The 20,222-nt window shown below is 37.1% G+C and overlaps 2 protein-coding genes across 3 annotated transcripts in view; one reads left to right on the top strand and one right to left on the bottom strand.

Moving 5' to 3' along the window:
• The window catches only part of LOC134743601 (uncharacterized), a 106,902-nt gene extending 97,463 nt beyond the window's left edge, over positions 1–9,439 (top strand). For both annotated transcript variants that reach the window (XM_063677161.1, XM_063677160.1), the window contains 6 exons: positions 829–990; positions 2,186–2,310; positions 3,316–3,466; positions 4,699–4,897; positions 6,469–6,794; positions 8,148–9,439. In XM_063677161.1, coding sequence (XP_063533231.1) covers positions 829–990; positions 2,186–2,310; positions 3,316–3,466; positions 4,699–4,897; positions 6,469–6,794; positions 8,148–8,179 — 995 coding nt within the window. In that variant the 3' untranslated portion in view covers positions 8,180–9,439. The remainder of the gene's footprint in view (positions 1–828; positions 991–2,185; positions 2,311–3,315; positions 3,467–4,698; positions 4,898–6,468; positions 6,795–8,147) is intronic.
• A 918-nt stretch (positions 9,440–10,357) lies between these two features.
• LOC134743614 (probable phosphoserine aminotransferase) lies at positions 10,358–20,222 on the bottom strand. Its single transcript, XM_063677179.1, has 9 exons — positions 20,064–20,222; positions 19,765–19,895; positions 18,954–19,069; positions 18,053–18,214; positions 17,111–17,205; positions 16,095–16,264; positions 14,218–14,484; positions 10,795–10,921; positions 10,358–10,456 (listed from the first exon to the last, which is right to left on the bottom strand). Exons 1-8 carry the CDS (start codon positions 20,112–20,114, stop codon positions 10,816–10,818), a joined length of 1,098 nt encoding a protein of 365 aa, XP_063533249.1. The 5' UTR covers positions 20,115–20,222; the 3' UTR covers positions 10,358–10,456; positions 10,795–10,815.

Here is a 20,222-nt window from a genome sequence, read left to right as displayed (position 1 = left end):
TATGATCGTCCGAGATAACTTACATTACACACGGGTGCCCATTTTTAGGGTTCCATACCCAAAGGGTAAAAACGGGACCCTATTACTAAGACTCCGCTGTCCGTCCGTCCGTCTGTCTGTCCGTCTGTCCGTCTGTCACCAGGCTGTAGGTATCTCATGAACCGTGATAGCTAGACAGTTGAAATTTTCACAGATGATGTATTTCTGTTGCCGCTATAACAAGAATAAAATAAATATTTAAGTGGGGCTCCCATACAACAAACGTGATTTTTTTGCCGTTTTTTGCGTAATGGTACGGAACCCTTCGTGCGCGAGTCCGACTCGCACTTGGCCGGTTTTTTTTTGTTGGTTACTTCTGTATGGGGAATTCGCAGCAAGCAGTAATTTTCATAATGGCTCGTAGTTTATCCAGCCGGGCTAGCACATGATTGGCGCGAGAGTATCTCGCCGCGACATAGACTACCCGTCCCCCTTTAATTCATACAGTTAGTAAAAGACGGGTAGTCTATCTCGCGGCGAGATACTGTCGCGTCAATCATGTGCTCGGCCTACTGTGCTTTCTAACCCATAAAAGAATGTCTCAATTAGCAAGAAGGAGGCACTTCAAAACGTTTACTAGGATTACACCCATAGATTTCTAAAAATAACGACTTAGACAAACCAGTGTGACTTCGAGATCCATATCAAGTATGCGCGCGTAATCAAAGATCACACTTACCTATAATGGAAATATAGTCCAAGTCAAGGTTCGCGCCCTGAAGTTATTTCTACTTTGATGGTTAAGTCACAAACGATTTCTGCACTTGATGAAATGAACACTTTGTTTAGGTGAACAACTGGGCAGCGACGGTGGTTGCGAGCCATGCCCGCGAGGCACGTGGCGCGCGCTGGGCAGCGGAGCTGCTTGCGCGGCCTGTCCGTCCGGCACGACCACGCCACAAACCGGGGCTTCTAGTGCTGACCAGTGCTCACTCCCTGTATGCAGAGCTGGTAAGTCCACGTTTGAATAGTTAAGAAGCGACAGCGGAGCTGCTTGCGCGGCCTGCCCGACCGGCACGACCACGCCACAAACCGGGGCTTCTAGTGCTGACCAGTGCTCACTCCCTGTATGCAGAGCTGGTAAGTCCATGTCTGAACAGTAATGAAGCGGCAGCGGAGCTGCTTGCGCGGTCTGCCCTTCCGGCACTACCACTCCGCAAACCGGGGCTAATATTATAGTGCTGACCAGTACGCGCTCTCTGTATGCAGGGCTGGTAAGTTCATTTTTGAACAGTAATGAAACGACGGTGGCTTCGAGCCCCTTGACATTATGCAGACAACATAACAGACCAGGGGTTTCTAGTGCTAACCAGTGCTCGCCCCTGTATGCAGACCCGGTAAGTCACATATCGGTACCAGCGCATTACAGATTTCGCCTTTCGAAAATTTTCAGCTGCGTTCATTGACTAGTAACGTCATTGGTTGGCAGGCCAAGCCGATGCAATGACAACTTATTATTTTCTCATTTACATACAGCTAGTTTTAACTGCTTTGACTTAACTCGTTTGTGCACCGAAACTTATCGATTGCTTTAAGTGGTAGATACGAAGCAACATATTTAAGAATGGGTAACGTAACGTAACAAATTTTAGGGGACAATTAACAAACATTATCCGACCTAATCCTACAATACAAACGTAACATTACTGTGCACCAACCTAGTGTAAAATATCTAATGCGGTTGATTTTCCGACCTAAAGGAAGCTTATAGCAAATTCTGACAAGCGGAACTAGTTATGTTGCGGTGAACATATATTTCCGTAACTAAGATCCCGAGAATCCCGACATAGGGGTTGCCTTTACTAAAGAGTCTACGCTTTATACCTATCTAGGTAGGTAGATAATATTCACGATCGCTGCCCGAGGGATACGAATTCGTATATTATAAACAAGAGGCAAACACGTGTCTGTTGCAGGTGGTTAATGCCTTGGGACATTTGTAGTTTCTTGCGTTGGGTCTGTTCTACTTCTACCATATACCCTTCATGCTTTGCACAATTACAGGGCATGGATTTGAAATATTACATAGACTTTATACGCAAAACCGTTCTAGGGAATTAAACTACATGTTAGGGAAACAGAAAACTTTTGACGACAGATTTTGAATTCTACTAGTGCACTGGAATTGATGTTTTCTGTTTTCCAGGTTCGTACCTAAATGTGACTCTGAACACATGTATCCAGTGCAAGAAGGGAACATACCAGTCGGAGGCGCAACAGACCGCCTGCGTGTCATGCCCCATCAACACCAGCACGAGAGGACCTGGAGCTGTGAGTATTTGGCCTTTTTAGGAGTAGGTATTTAACTCTTTTTATTGCAATTTTTTAAAAAAAACGTGAATTTCAAGTCTCGCTTGTGAATAATAGAGCAAAAAAATGGGTGCACTTACATTTTTTATAATTACTTATCATAGGTATATTATAGTTTGATATAACGTTATTTAGAATAACGTAATAAATGGCATAAATAACGTTATTCTTGGTATAATGGTCATAAGGCATATATTTGCAATTCGTCTAATATACATTGTCATAGATTTAGATTTATTTATTTCATAATATTAAATTACATTATAAATTATTTTAACTGAATCTACACGAATTTATATTATGATCGTCACTTATTATATACAAATGTCAATAAAGATAAAAATTCATCACAAAGTCAAATAAATATTGGGAAATAAATATACAATGTCAATAATAGCATGATTACGAAAAAGATGTCAATATTTATTACATACTCATACTTACTACATTATTTGTTCTAACAAGTGACATCACATAATTATTTGTGTGGCATAATTATAAATCAAATGTAGGGAATGCAAAACCGGTTTTTATTTGTATGAAAATTCGGTTAATATTCGGTTATTAACCGATTTTCCATACAACTAAAATTCAGATTTGCATTCCCTAATCAAATGGCATTATAACAAATGTATCATGCTTTTTTATTATTACACCCCAAAAAAATATTTACGAAATAATGTAGCTTTTATAAGATACGTAGCCAATGGATGCAGTGAGTAAAAGAAGCTTTCAAGCGCATATCAGCTGAAATGATCACGCTATTGGGAAGTAGGTACGCAGTTTTCGTATGCCCCTGCGTTAATTACCTACACGTCACACGTCTAATCCTTCCTAAAGACGTAAACTTAAAAGCAAAACACAGGCGATAATAAATTAAATAAAGCCTCAAATCGCATATCGACCAACTACATTCTAGATCATTCTGTAAATATCAATATTATAACGATATTCTAAACATTACAGACATCACAATCGGAATGTACGAACCCATGTGAGATGAGCGGCCCAGAGATGCACTGCGACACCAACGCGTATTGTCTTCTCATCCCGGAGACCAGCGAGTTCAAGTGCCAATGCAAGCCCGGATTCAATGGAACTGGAAAAGTTTGTATAGGTAAGAAAATAATGAAGGTAAAATCCATCCTAACCAAAGAACATAAATTAAAATAAATACTTATATATTTGACTACTTACGACTTGATTTGTACATAAGGTGAGTGGATTCTCGATTATTAACGTAAAATCCAGTCATCCATAAACATATCTAACCGTATCAGCACTATCGCATGGTGCTGTTAATCTGGCGCTATTAATTACTTAATAAAATTAAAGGGGGCATCGTGGTTAAAGTACAATGACGACTCATATCGTCCATAGATGTTCACTTAAATTGTACGTAATAGATACAGTCAAGATACCTAGGAGGTACACATACACGACACATACAACTCAAGAACAAAGAAACAGATTCACCAATCAACTATAATTATTAAATTTACCAAGTTACGAAAATAGTAACTTGCCGTTGAATCTCTTTGCGTTATTCGTTCAAACAGGATTCAAATTTCAATAAACACCAGAAGTAGAAGGCGGTTTCATCACTTTCGTCTCAGTAATTAGTTACTTTGACGTAGGAGTACTTCAAAGATTCTACTTTCCAAGCCACTTCCGTGTAAGGCTCGATAATTGACCATGATTGGTATGTTTGATTTGTAAATGTCACACCACAACGAACCTCAAGAACACTGATACAGTCAAAAGTTGCGTGAAGTTTTACCACGTAGGTGTACCACTTTAAATAGACCTGTGTGTTTATATTCTGTTTCTAAATGTTTTGCATGCACGGTTCAAAAGTTAGAGGGGAGGAGGACACAATATGTTTGTCTTTCGGAGCGATCATTTGCAAAAGTATTTACTTAATTATTCCTTTTTAATCTCCTTAACTTACTTGTATAACCTTTAGTTAGTTAATTTTGCTGACCATTTTTCGCAAATCGACAACCATTGTGCCTATTTTGCGTGAAAACGAGGTAGCGCTACTCTAACAACTAACAACCCCAGACCCGCTAGCATGAGTTGCGTTCTCGCGCGCGACTGCATACATCTAGCGCGACTTCAAGTATGGAGTCGCGCGCGAGAACGCAACTTATGCTAGACCGCCAGCTCCTCCACGAAACCTAGCGATGTCTTCAGGTTGCTGCCTCCTTCAGTGTGCACGGAGTCCCTAAGTATTTGCTCCTGTATACTTCAACCTGTTTACAGTCTACCTTTGTTTTGTTGTTTCCTCTTCCATGCGCGCTCTGCACATGGGGCTGTCTGTTTTATATTAACCTTTATTATTTACAGATGTGTGCCTAGAATTCTGCGACAACGGCGGCGAGTGCGTTAAAGACGCGCGAGGCGAGCCGTCCTGCCGATGCACGGGCTCGTTCACCGGACGCCATTGCAGAGACAAGAGTGAATTCGCGTACATCGCCAGTGGAGTCGCCGGCGGTGTCATCTTTATCATATTCTTGGTGCTGCTTGTATGGATGATCTGCGCGAGGTGAGTCTAGTTCAGAAACATGTATAATTAAATTACTATGAGTGGCAATGCGTCTATTGAACACGATTTTCACCAACTTGACTAATTTCCGAAGAATTGACACTTTACACGATCTAAAAGAAAAAGTAAGGCAAAATTAACTTTAGCTTCACTGCAGATTTATATGACGCCGACTGATGGGTATACTGGCAATTATTGCTAAATTCGAAGTAATTACTTCGGGGTGTCAAGTACCTACAACCTACCTACTTAGTTAATTTAAATGTCACAATAATGGGATTCGCCTCCTTATTCCATAAAGCACACATCAAATAAGTAGATTTATTCACATACTTATAGCATCGTACAATAGTTACGTACCGATCACATGCGTAACCATCATAAAGAAAGAGCATAAAAAAAACCCAATGTAAAGAGCGCAAAAATTAGTTTCGTTGTTGGACAGTACCATACGACTCGATACCGTTTACAACGATTGCGTTTCGTATCGAATTTTCGATCGCATAATTAAGTGCGCCACAGACTGGCAGAATGCGCTGCCTGACATCCAAACGGTTTCAATAGCATTTGTACGCTATCGAACTCCAAAGGTTCCTACTCTACCGGAGTAATCCGACAAATGATCATGTTTTTCTAAGAGGCGTTGATATTCGTAGGACGTGGAAAAAATATATGTAGTTCCTGACTATATTATCTTTAACAACATAGCTTCCGATACACGAATTATGACACTTCGCTCGATACAATTAATTCCCAAAGTAACCTCTAACTCGGACTTTTAATCCTACTTTACTCGGTTATTTATTATGTGATACTATAAACAAAAAAGAAGAAAAAACAATCTTAACCTAAATAGTAATTTCATAGCTTTGGAATTTCGATATTGTGAGGTAACGTTTTTAAAATAAATAAAAATCGACAAAATTCGATCAAATCACTTGGCGCGTATGATCTTTCCCGTTCTTTCTTGCGAAATGTGACAGAGACCAAACTGATGCAACGGCCTTATGTGCCCGGTTAAGTCGATTCTGCGTAGATATGAGAGCGTCCGTCGATTGCTTTTTAGATACTTACCTACCTCTTAATTTAATCAGGAAAAACAAGGACATTTGTTAGGCAAGCAGCGTACTTCCACATGTACATAACCGATTACATAGGCCGTCGTAGACCATTTCGTATACATATTTAACGCTACGTCCCCTGCCCACGCAGGCAGACACGACACACTCATCGAGCATGTTGTTCAACAATATACCTAACTCCATTAAGTACTTACTGGAATCGAGCAAAAACGTCAGTACAAGTTTGCTTTTGTTTCGATTCACTGTCGTAGAGGTGTCATTGAAGTTTGATAGCGTTTACGTTTCAGGTTATTTATACTTACCTACCAAGAAGTACAGGGCCCTCACTAAATCTCCACCCAATAACCTGAAATGCCATTAAGCCAATTCTTCTCAAATGTGTCCAAGAAAGTCAGACGATTGAAACGCTCGATTAATGACCTAAGTGTACTTGTTTCATGCGTTTTGTTTGTAATTTCTGAACCTCTTTTTTAACCTTTTTTCCAACAGGTCGTCAAAGAAGAAGGAACCAAAGAAAACACTTACGCCAGCCATCGACCAAAACGGATCTCAAGTGAACTTCTACTACGGAGCGCACACGCCATACGCGGAGTCCATCGCGCCCTCCCACCATTCCACATACGCACACTACTACGACGACGAAGAAGACGGATGGGAAATGCCTAACTTCTACAACGAAACGTACATGAAAGAGAGTTTGCACAACGGAATGAATGGAAAAATGAACAGTTTAGCGCGATCCAACGCTAGTATATACGGGACGAAAGAAGATCTGTACGACAGACTAAAGAGGCATGCGTACCCGGGTAAGAAAGGTCAGTAAGTTTTGGCACATAGATTAGTTGCACCTCTATGTTTTATTTGCAGCTTTCGCACGCTAAAATGCTGGTTGGCGTACATTTGTTTAAATGCCTTAAATTGTTTAAAATATTCGGAAATACAGAAAATACCCTGGTAAGACCTCTTTAACAATTCAACATTTTAAAACACTATTTTTAAAACGAAATATTAGGCTGAAATATTCAAAGTACGCATTCGCAGTATTATAACATTTATAACGTATTAAAACTATTAACAGTACCTACAACAAAAACATTGCTATTTATCGCTCTATTGGATACCTACTGTCTAATCTAATCTAACCTGCACTTGTAAATAACAATTGCGGCACTAATAGATAACTTAATAAAAATAATGTAGCATGGCAACCGACTTCTATTTCGAAAACCTACAATTAATATTTGAGAATTTCTCATGTTGAGGAAAATCATCATAATTGGTGGGATGTAAATCGTTACGTCATTCAACAATACAAGGGCAAAAAAAATATAACCAACATACTTAAATTATTCCGTTATGTTTACTTGACAAATAAATATTTGCCAAGTATAATTTCCGTTTTATTGGAAGTCAGTTACCTACATCACAAAGTTGGAATGCGCACACCACCGTAGTTTTCTGTTTGATCTGCGTCAGAAATTGAGTCACCCGTTGAACTTTATCCATTTTGTTACATCAATAACAATCGTTATCAGCAAACCTGGGATAACTGGGGCACTTATACTAAAGTGACGAAGCGAAATATTTCATCGACAATTAAATATATCGATGTTACTGTCAACATCTAAATGTTCTACAAAATAAATATATTTATACATTTATTATTTCTTAAACATTACTCAATCTTCATTTATTGCTAAAAGTAAAGCCTGACCAATAATATATGATCATTGCCAAGAGGGCGCTGTTATTCTCATGTTCAGTATAGTATGAAAAAATTAGTTCCAGTGAAATTCCGCAACATGGCGCGTGATCATATATTCCTGGTCAGGCTTTACATAAAAAGTGAAATTTACCTTAAGTCACAAAAATACCATTAGGTACATAACCATTTCGAGACAAACCTTATTTATTTTGTAAAATATGCCTGAAAGGAGTTCTTTATCAAAACTATTTTGACAATATAATGACTAATGGGCGGCTGACGGATGCAAAATATATATCTATTTTTTTTATCGATATCAAATCCTTAGAATGTGCCCCGAGTTATCACAGGTTTGGTTATCAGTTGCCGAGTATTTCAATTTATGAGCATGCACAGCACAAACAAGCATGCTAAGATATTGTATAATTATGATGCAATGCTAACCGAGTTGTTGTCTTTTCAGATAAGAGTGACAGCGACAGTGAGGGTCAGTAAACATTATAAGGACTGCGTTATGTCGTATTCTGGTCAAACTACATAATACTATCGTACTAGTTTAAATTCTCGGTGTATCCGAACAATAATAGTCAATATTATTGAACTGTATAGACTTGCAATTATTGCGTGAAATGACCGACGAATTGTAGATGTTGTATTCAGTTAGCTTTAGTTTTATTTTAGTTGTAATTTTTATTAAAAGAATGTGTATTAACACACTCACTGTTTAATAGTTACAGCCCCACCAAATATATTATTATAATTTATGTCACAAACCAGTATAATGGCACACGATAGTGATTTTTACGCAACTGGCTTTAGTTTTTTTTTTCTCAAACAGTGAATGTGTTGATGTCCTGAGATTATGATCAACGAAAGAAATGCTCAAATAATTTTAGGCGATCACTGCCATATCCGCGAGCAGGTTTTTGTAATTGGCAGGTTTTTTCAATTCATTAATTTCCAAAATATCAAATGATATTCTTGTATATAATGCAGTTTTTTTTTGTATATTTTGATATCGACAGAAATATTATTGATAAGTACATACGTTGACGATTTTAGTCAAACTGTTTTTGTATGATAAACTGGACTGTATTTTCTACCTTAACAATGAGTATGAATGTGTGTGTGAATGTGTTATACATTTATTGCGAGTGTAATGTACAGAATGATTTTTATGTGAGTATTGAGAGTAGCGAAATAAATATTGTAAAATATAATAATATCATGGTATGCATAGTTAAACAAATAAATTATTATTATATCAGTACATTATGTATTATTAAATCGGTTACAAAATACGTAATATCAATATTCACAATGGATAAGTACATCGTAGGTATACAAATGATGCTTTAAGATGTGAATATTTTAATCATATTAGGGAAAGGTAATTGATGTTATCCGGCTTAGAACTGCTAGATCTGAACAAAAGGGTACTTTTATGTAACTTTAAAATAACGGCCAAGGTGTTAATATAATCTTGTTGCATACAACGTAATCCTAAGCAGTTTTGTATTGTTTTAAATGTAGTCCATCTAAAACCTAAAAGAATAACCATATTGTAATTTAGTCAAATTATTTGTTTATAACATAAATGAAGTACCCAAAAGTATAAGAATACTCATTGAATTCGTGAGACGTCGATATACATCCATCACATTTTATTACCACATTTAGTGATTAGGTACATTAACAGTAAATATTTTTTACAAAAACTTTAATGGTGTAATAAATTTTATAAGTATTTTTTAACTTTTGTTTATTTTTTTCATTCCCTTTAAATCCTTCCGCCAAAAATTCCCGCTGTTATAAGCCAACTAACCGTATAACTTCACTCTTTAAATAAAAACACTTGTAGCCAACAAATAAAGGTCATCTGATGTAAGAGATTACAGAAATATCAAATAAAACTGGTACTGTGTCAAATGTCGAGCAATAAACTCGACATATGACACGATCACGTAGCTAGTGCCGCGCCTCGATTCGTGGTGGAAGTGGAATACAGGCTAGACGTCATAATAAGTTGCTAGTAAGCAGGCACACATTAAACCAGAAATATCTTTGTGGTGTAATAACTATAATAAGACTGTGTTACGCGTTACGCATAGCCAATATTTAGGCCGTCCAAGTGGCTAAGGTTGGAATACCACCTGTCCAATATCTTGGTCCAATGTGCAGTGCATCTCACTCTCTCACTAAGCACAATGCGAGATCCAAATACACATTGGACGAAGATATTGGACAGATGGAATACCACCCTAAAAAAAACAAATATTTTAACAACACTATATACATTTTTATTACAATTTTGTCACAATTTAATGTCTGTCAATAGTGTTAGGGTCGGTTGCACCAAACTGTTTGTCATCTTTAAACAATTCGCTAAATTTTATTGTATGGAAAGTTTCATAGTAAACCGCCGCGGCGCGCCGGGTGACGTTGATCAGTCTGTCAAGTCTGGATGGTGCAACGCAACAACGCAACTGGCACTTAGCAGCGCAGGAGCCCCCCGTTTATTGGCAGATGTAGATGTCATGTTTAAGTTTCCAATTTAGGCTATATGTATAAGTAAGTTTCCATTCCACTATAAAATACCTAGTTTGTGAGCATCGAAAATCGCCGAATGCAATGTAAAGGGTAAAATGTTGGTGCAATTAAAATGTTTAAATTTATTCAAAGACAAAATTTATTCAAAATGTTACACAGCCAATCATAAACTCTATACAAAAGACAATATCAAAAATACTATCAAAGTACCTTACATTCGTACTGTAACAACGCGCAACGGGGCGTTTTCTAAAATAAATATTGAAAACCTGATTCTCACAGATCCTTGTGTTTTTGGGTTCTTTCAACTCAGAATCACTAGCATATTCAATACTGATGATAAAAAAAAACCCAAACATTTGTATGAAAATTGTACATTACACTACGTCACGCACATACAAATGAAAAAAATTCACACTAAAACGTGACGTAATTAATTGGACATTTTGGGACATCTTTTTTTATTACCAGGATGGAGAATGCTGTCGATTCTGAATAGAATGAGCCCAATAATGTCCAGGTTTGAAAGAATCAGGTTTTCAATATTTATTGTAGAAAACGCCCAACAACTACTTATATAATTACTTGGAGTGCTTACTGTAGAAATCCTTCATGTACTTCGCTAAATCTTCTACTTCCTCAACAGTGACGGCATTGTACGTTGAGGCCCGAATTCCACCGACATCCCTGAAATCAAAGACTAACTTTAGCTACTATGTGGAAGATGAAATTTAATAAAAAAAGAAGTACCTACTTAAGGCGTATTTTAACCTTCTGAAGTTATGAGGTACAGAACATTACGGCCCAAAGAATATGGAATTTCCTAGATTCAACGGGCATTAGTAACGAACTGTAAAGGGCCGCCACAATAGATCAATGCTTGGTCAAGGTGGCACTAATAAAGACCCACAAATTCTGGTCTGGGGTTTGAAGCCTATCATTGGGTCTAGTATATGCGGATTCGCGCATCCGCGATCACCAGTCCCTATAAAGAAGTTTCTCCAACCCATGCCTAAATAGTAACAGAATTCCTAGTACCTAAATATTTCTTGACTAGAGTAGACGCCCGAAGCGTGTTCTATAGTAGATAATATAGGTTGTTACATATAACTTTCGTTTTGAAAAGTAAAATCAGGATATCTTATCAGCTCTTTATACGTACATCTTGTGTATTGATGAACTAAATCATACATACAGAAATAAAGTCTCGTTAATAATGTCAATGTAAATTGCCATATAATGTTGTCGCAAATGATATTGAAGTCATGCTTACATAGTTTAAAACGCATTGTTGAAATTTCCAGTATGAATTATTATTACAAATCTGCCAAAAACCGGTTGTAAACCATAAGATAAAGTTCTACTTATGACACTACAAAAATAAAAGTAAAACCGCTACTTGGAGATAACGCAACAAAATATGTGTCGTTCTCAAGTAAAGGGTACCACATTGTCGCTTACCACAAGGACGCTCTGACAGGTTATTTGTGTAGAGATGCAAGCAAATTTCACTCTTATAATAAGCGACAATGTGGTACCTTTTACTTGAGAACGACACGTATAATAATTGCCTTATCAGTCACCTGATGTTTGTAAAGTTTTCCTCTATTGGATATCTCGATCGATTTACATTGGTTATTGTTGAATAAAATACTTTGGATTAGCGCAATATCCGTAAAGATTTTACATACAGTGAACCAGTTTGATTGACTGATTTGACTATAATAGGACCACGTCACGATGATTCATTTTTTTTTTCTTCTACGACAGTGCTTATTGAGTGATGTGAAAATTTCAACTGTCTAGCTATCACGGTTCATGAGATACAGCCTGGTGACAGACAGACAAAGGCGTCTTAGTAATAGGGTCCCACACGAATTAATAAACTAGTGGATGTGAAATGACTCCTATTTAGTATGAAAACCAGTGTCGCTAAACTCACACATTCATAGCCACGTTAAAATACGTCACACACTTACAAAATTGCTCTGATTCGTAGCAACTTTCCATACCAAAAGGTTATTACCGGTGGACATTTCTCGAACGAATATCAACTGTAGGCTACATGAGTGACGGTTTAAAATATAATGTCAAAGCTATATGACATACGACTCTTTCATTATCTCATTCATCTCACAAAAGCTCGCTCAACGTTCACCTAATACAACTACTCAACACCAGATGGCGTTATTTTATATAATTTTAAAATCACTTACTTATTACAGGCGAGAAAAGGGCTAAAAAACCAGTATAAGTAAGGTCTAATTACGCATGGTTTGTTACGGATCTCACGGTCACGTTACACTGGTGTTTTCGAGATCTCTACACGCCTGCGAGTAGCTAACCGTTGGAACTTCTTTCCATTCGACGATATAGGGAGGGGACAGTGTAATCGGAGTGTTTTATCGATATTTGTGTGTTCAGTTAGGTATTGATATTTCATTACCGTATGTTTTAACACATTTAGATGAAACTTTATTTATAATTATAATATAGGTAGTGATAATCGTGATTGTATGAAAAATAATATGTAGTACAGTACAACAAATGTCTAACTAGAAATTTGTTTCTTATTAATTGACCAACTAGGTTGTTAATGTGAACATTAAATATATCTTAAAGTCAAACAGATAAAATCATAGTTCTTTAAAGGTCTATTAACTCGGTATTGCTGTTATTTTGTAATCACAAATCTGCAATTACTTACTTAGGTAAGTATTCGTCTTTAACAATATATTTACTTGTAGCAGCATTTAAGGCCAATCTAGACGGGACAACCTGATTAAATTGTCAAATTAATTGTATGGTGTGAAAGCATACATGAAACTGGCTCATCGATCCCACTTGATTTGATTGTAAGATTGTGACCTATCAAATCAGGAAGGGGGGCGGCAAAACTCCAATATTTGACGCTTGTCTGAGCCCGAATGTCACTAATAATTACTAAATTAGTAACTAAGTTTTAGGCGTGTGGACGCTAGATGAGATGTATGGCAAGTTTATCCCCAGAAATCTTTCTCTAAGAAATGCTCCTAGCAAACGGTGCTATATTTTTGCGGAAACTAATTTTCTTGCCCAGTAGCATTGATCCATTTATTTTTAATATCGGCATCTTGTGGTAACCTACAATAATTAATAATAAAGAAATAGAAAATATAAAACGTTTATTCATGGCACATTGCATGCATTGTACGCATAAGTGCATTAAGTACCTAGTCTAATTATATTAACGATGAAAATATGATGGGTGTAAAAAACAAAAACGTATGTAAAGGAATACGAAGGTTTGAAAGGTTGCCATGAAATGACCCCGACTTAACTTAGTGCTTGATGACCAGAGCTGCCATATTTACTAAGACATTGATTATCCCAAATAATAATTAGAAACGTGTCTAAAATAATAATTTATTACCGAACCAAACATCAAACTTGAAATATCGTAACTTTAACTTTATCGATATAAATATCGACATTGCGCAGCATCTGAGTAGCGAAGTTATTTGACATTTAGGATAGCGAATATTCCAGATAAACGTAAAGAATAGTGACAAAGGATTGTGAACTCTAAGTTCTAACTGATAAAATATAGATTTACTTAACGAACATTCGTAAATAATGCAAAATAAACAGATTTTTCGTATTTATCGGATTATATTTAAATAAATAACCACCGATGATAGGAAATACCTCCACGTGAAAGATTTTTTAAACCGCTGTGATTTCTGCAGCTTAATACTGCACAATACGGCATTTTAAATTTAATTATCAATTTTTGTTAGACGAGCGTACGTACGACGTGAATGTCATTCGAGCATGAAGTTTACACAACAACTGAGCATAGTCTGTGCATAAAGTGAGTCGGTCGCTACTAACTGTCGGATAGACGGGAACGCCCACTTGCCATCTCCATCCTACTCCGTGGGGTCCCATTTCTACCCTTTGGATACGGAACCCTTAATAGTGTATCAATAAGCCATGTTTACCTGTGTCCCTTAAGCTGAATCAATCCAAAAGCCTCAGCCCCTTTCAAAAACTCCTTCTCCAAAGTATCATCACCTTGCGGCGAGCCGATCCTAAACGGAATGTTCATTTTGCTCCTGTCCTTCTTGGCCACTGGGGCGTAGTAGAAGCCATTGGACTCTTCAATGATGTTGTAGATGATGGACGACTTCTTAGTAGCCAGTTCCGCCATTTTGTCAAGGCCTCCTTTCCTTTCGATCCATTGGAGTACTCTACCCATTATGTAGATGCTGAAATAATATAAAAATTGTAGTTATATTCTTAGCACCTTACCATTTGGCCAACTAGAATGGGGCCATTGGGCGTTTTTTTATAACAAAAGCCACTTAATTTACTTATTTTTACCAAAAGTCAATATCAAGAGGGATTGCTGCAGGAAGAGATCCGTTTTAGAGAAAAGTTCGCCTAAAAGTATTTTTTTATCTTTAACCATTATTTAGATTTTTTATGCAAACTTGTTTATGTGCAATAAGGTGACGTACTGTAATTACGGTTCCCTATTGTGTTGCAGAATAGCTATTTATGCAACAAGTGCGGAAAGTGTATGATTTCCGACGAGTGAAATTTTATTCACGAGTGAGCAAAGTGAGCGACTGTATAAAGGAATACGAGTCGGAAATCATCTTTATGCAAGTGTATCATACAATGTTTTACTATGCATTGTGCGAGTAAATAAAAAAACATATCATGGCAAATAACTTTAATTATTAAAAGGAGTGTTTTAAATCGACACGAGTTGCAAATTACCTATTCGCACGTGTATCGTACAAAGTTTTACAGTACATATGGCCCTTTAAGCTTTGGACATATGCACGAAAAGTGCTCTTTTCCGCACTATTGCGAGAAAGTTGCACCATATGTACTGTAAAAAAAAATGAAAAACAAAAAGCACTAGTGCGGAAAAGTAGTACTTTCCGCATGATATGGCTCCGTAGGAAACGCGATTTTCGAGCACATGCATTGTAAAGTTTTTTGACATATTTTTGTATTGCATAATGTTACTTGGCAGAAATGTCGTTTGGCAGAATTACCTTTTGCATAGTATCATTTAGCATTTTGGCATACTCTTGATGATCATAATAGTCTTTTGAGCGAATATTAATTTCGCAGATATATGTATATATCGCATAATAATTACGTTGCATAAAGTTATCAAGATGAATTAAAGTTATTATTATTGTGTGACACATACATGTGATAAAATCGGTTTTTTGAAGGCACTAGGTGCTAATTTAAAATAAAATTAGCTTGGTTAATGAATAATGTTTTTATGTACTTTCAGAAATGTATGATTATGAATATTACTTATCTGATTATAAATAAAAAATATTATTTGTTTATTGTTGCCAGTTCTTCGTTTTTGTCGGAGGAGGTCGCAGTTCTAACCTAACCTACTTTTCTGGTAGCCGTTCGTTTTTTGTATCAGGTCGCACTTCTAACCTTTCGTTTTATATAGGAGGTCGCAGTTCTAACCTAACCTAACCTACTTTTCTAGCACAGCTTCAATGTTTTTGGGCCACAGTAGTTCTTACTTAACGTACCTAATCCACTTTTCTGCTAACAGAAAAAATCATTGTGCCATAATAAAAGTATGCTGCATAAAATTATGATAAACTAAATTCGGCAAAAATAATCTTCTGCTAAATAATATGCTGCACAATGTATTGTATGCATAGTAATAGTATTGCCAAGTAATATTTACGCAAAATTAACAGTCGACTATAATTATTTCTGACAAACAATATTATAAAAAGTGACTTCACGCCATCTGTTCCGCTAACCATGTACTTTAGTGAGAGCGGAAAGGGGTTCGAATAATAGTACTAGTTAGTTCACTTACGCAAACATAGGTGGCGTGTTGAGGATAGAGTCAGCTTTGGCGTTGACGGTCCAGTCGAGGATCGAGGGGCATATCGGGAGCGCCTGGTTCAGTAGGTCTTCTCTCACGATGACGAGGGCTACTCCTGATGTGCCAATGTTCTTTTGGGCGCCTCCATAGATAACACCGAACTAGAAAGAGGGATGTAAAGTTAAAATAAAGCAAGACGTCGAAGCGTAGTTCCATGAAATTCGTGCATATCGCCGCCTTGCTCACACACTGGAGCGGTGTGTGGATCATCACAGTGATAACCACAACACATCAGTTGCCAGTCATGCGAAATTAGTCTTCCGTATCATGCTTTGGACACAGTTGTGACAGTTGGTATACTTAGTATGAATTTTCTCAAATGATTTTTACGCCTAAGACCCTAATTTGTTAAACAAAAGCCATTGTTTCTTTTGAGGTAGCGGTCGGTCATTGTGTCTGATCTGAGCGCAATCTCGTTTAAATAGCGGCTGTATCGTGGTGGTTTTAAGGTTCAAATCTATGTTATAATATGAGAGCTCGCCTACATTGAGGTGGTCGATGGTCCTACATTACCAAAACATGTTACATGTACTTAGATTTGAACCTTAAAACCACCAAGATACAGCCACTTTTAAACGACATTGTTGCTTTGGCACGCACTCAGACACAATGGCCGACCCCTCACAGAAAAGAAACAATGGCTTTTGTTTAACAGATTAGGGTCTAAAACAGACTATAGGTGGCAGGGTCACTACCGACTACTAGGCTATGAGGCCGTTTGCATCCGTCATTGCGATACATTGCCTTTATGTAATCAACAAACAGCCTTTCAATATTGAGACAACTAAACACGCAAAATATTCACTGGCTGTGATTGTGTAAAATACTATTTGCAATTCGTTACATAAATTCCAGTATCCTCAAAACAACAACATTACCTACAAATCTTATCAGTAACTTAACAACAAGATTGTATCATCTAGAGATGGAATGAGATCAGTTATTACCTTGGAAACATCAACTTTCTTGGACATAAAGTTGGAGGACATATCAGCTACTAGCGGTACTCCTTTTGTATCAGGAATGAAGTTGAATTCAATGCCTAATGGAACAAAAAAAAATTATCATGCTTCTTAGTACAAATTATAAGCAGAATTGTAGCAAAACTTTATTTATAACATACAGAATGTGGAAAGGTTAATGTTTAGCAGCAATTTCTGCCACTCAACAAAAGACAGATGTCAGATGAGGGTTATTTGATGATTTGGAGGTAAGAATCATTAGGGATTAATGAATTCATAGAATAATTGGTATTTAAAGTTAAAGCATTGCCCTACAAGTATCTCCTAAATAAGGACAAGTTATAAGAGGGGCTAATATACTAATGTTTCTGGATGTAGCCAGAGTCACACACTACTCAAACTGACAATACTTATTAAGGCACCATTACATTAGGCTTATAGTGACGGTCATATTACTGTTTTTTTTTGCCAGATATTCTTGGGGAAGGGTATTTCTTTTTACACCCCAGTGATAGTTTCAACATTAAGTATGCAATGTGATTTGTTTAAGTAAATTGAACTTTGATCAGGTCAAAAAGCACTTTTTAGTACTATGGACCATCAGGGTGCCCACCCTGTTCACCTTGTTGTTGATGTAAACACAGACTAAATATGATTACTTTATAATGTCAATCATCTAGATCAAAGCCAGACTATTCATTCATTCGCCATAGTTTATGTGAACATTGTACTAAATTTATCTGCTAATTGCATTCTGCTACAAACAGGGGCCCGTTTCTCTAAAGCTTGTAATTTGTAATACAAGTGGAAGTCCCTTTCTAACAAAAGCTGTCAAAAAGTGACATCCGCTTGTATTACAAGCTTTTGAGAAACGGGCTACAGGGGCCCGTTTCTCAAAAGCCCAATGTGAAATGAAGTGATAATTACCATGTATAGTCTCATTTGTGCAGATGTGGACATAAGAAGCGTTGGGGTCTAGCTTCCACGTAGACTGATCAGGGATTCCTGTGTAACGGTCAGTAGGCGGCGTAACGATGTTCACCTTTCCATACTTCTTAGCTTCTTTAGCCGCCTTCGCTGACCAGGCGCCTGTGAGCAGTAAAGAAGTCATTTAAAAATGGACTGAGCATTTTTGTGTGCAATTACATCTTTATTTATTTCTTATTATTACCGGCCCGCGAAAAAACCGCCGCAGACGCCATACAAACAGTTGCACTTTCATTTTTAGGGTTCCGTAGCCAAAGGGTAAAGATGGGACCCTATTACTAAGACTCCGCTGTCCGTCTGTCGGTCAGTCTGTCAGCAGGCTGTATCTCATGAACCGTGATAGCTAGACAGTTGAAATTTTCACAGATGATGTATTTCTGTTGCCGCTATAACAAATACTAAAGAGTACGAAACCCTTGGTGTGCGAGTCCGACTCGCACTTGGCCGGTTTTTAAACATTCTGAAATAACATGAAATTTATAAACTGAAATAGATAACGTGTACACTAAAGAAAAAGTGACGAAGTCCACCGGTGGCCGAGGCGGAAATTGAACCCGCGTCTTCAGCTAACGCGGCTACCATCTTGAGCACTAGAGCACCCGGCCACAGCCGTACCCGTCCCAAATTCTCTGGTGTATGCTATCTTTGAAAGGCAGGAATGGCTAGGCACCTAAAAATAATTTGATTTGTTCCCTAGTTTAACATGAAATTTGTCATGAACATTCAAGTAATATGTATAGTTTTCTTTGCTTGAAACTGTTATATAAAAAAAAATATAGGCAGTAGAGTAGAAGTTTTACATACAAAACTTCAACTTGCTATATTATCTTTCTATAATTACCCGTAACAACATAGTCGGCGGTTCCTGTTCGAGAAATCAGATTAAGAGGGACTGCAGCAAATTCTCCTTGTCCACCTCCAGACAGGAACAGAATTTTGTAATTTGCTGGCACATTCCTAAAACAGAAAAGTCGAGATAAATTTTGTGTGATAAGGCTCCTTCAAGGTTTCGATGATTCCGCCAATATCGAGATCGAGGTTGGATAAACGTATGCAAATAAAAATTAAAAATCTCTATCTCTAAACCACAGCCAGTATAAATATATCAAATAAATAACACGTCAAATAGTTTGTCAAAATTGGCACTTCCCGCGCAACTTTTTTTTATTTTAGCGTTGTGGTAATACTTGGCTATTTATTTTATCGGTTAATATAATCAATGCGAACTTCGCATTATTAAAAAAAAACAATTATGGTTATCTGCTTCTTGTTAGGGTTCTGTACAGGGTAAAAAAGGGAGGTCCGTCCTCTGTCCGTCTGTCTATCTGTCACCAGGCTGTATCTCATGAACCGTGATAGCTACAGTTGAGATTTTCACAGATTATGTATTTCTGTTACCGCTATAACAACAAATACTAAAAAGTACGGAATCCTCGGTGGGCAAGTCCGACTCGTGCTTGTCCGGTTTTTTTTATTACCTACGTTATAAATAACGAATAGAATAGTATTAAAGCAGTAATTTTACTGAAAGTAAAATGTTGTTACGCTCAATGGGTTAAATATAACAATTTCTCAGTCATACTCATCATATTTTTCCCTGACGAAATAAGAAAAACGTTTGTAACTAAGTATATTTAATTATATTTACTTACAGTAATCTCCTTACTACTGTTTGAATTTCTGTGTTTAAATTTAAATAAGTGGCGGTCCGATGGCTTGTTTCCAATAAACTTATTCCTGAGTTTGCGTAATTTGTAAGTTCTTTCTTGATGATGTCGTATACCTTTAAAAGTAAAAACACTGCTTAAAGCTGCTGCTACTGCTGCTGTAGGTAGGTATCCGCGCGACAACATTTTTGCTAAACAGCAATTCATTCAGGCTAATCACATAAATGGTACTAAATATTTGAGTATTTTAAATGGCACATGTTTATTTTTCCTAAAATACTCACTTCTTCTGGTAGTTTTGCTGGACCAGCACCGAAATTATGTATTTTAACCATGTCTGGTTAGTTTCGAATTATTAAAAGAGCAAAAGCACAACTATCTATCACGAGATATCAATTGAGACTGGCCTAACTTGTTTGTCCCTCTTTCGTCGCGCCTCTCGC

This window comes from Cydia strobilella, chromosome 8 (assembly GCF_947568885.1).
Source record: "Cydia strobilella chromosome 8, ilCydStro3.1, whole genome shotgun sequence".
In the NCBI taxonomy this organism is placed as follows: domain Eukaryota; kingdom Metazoa; phylum Arthropoda; class Insecta; order Lepidoptera; family Tortricidae; genus Cydia; species Cydia strobilella.
This window is presented reverse-complemented; position numbering and strand designations above follow the sequence as displayed.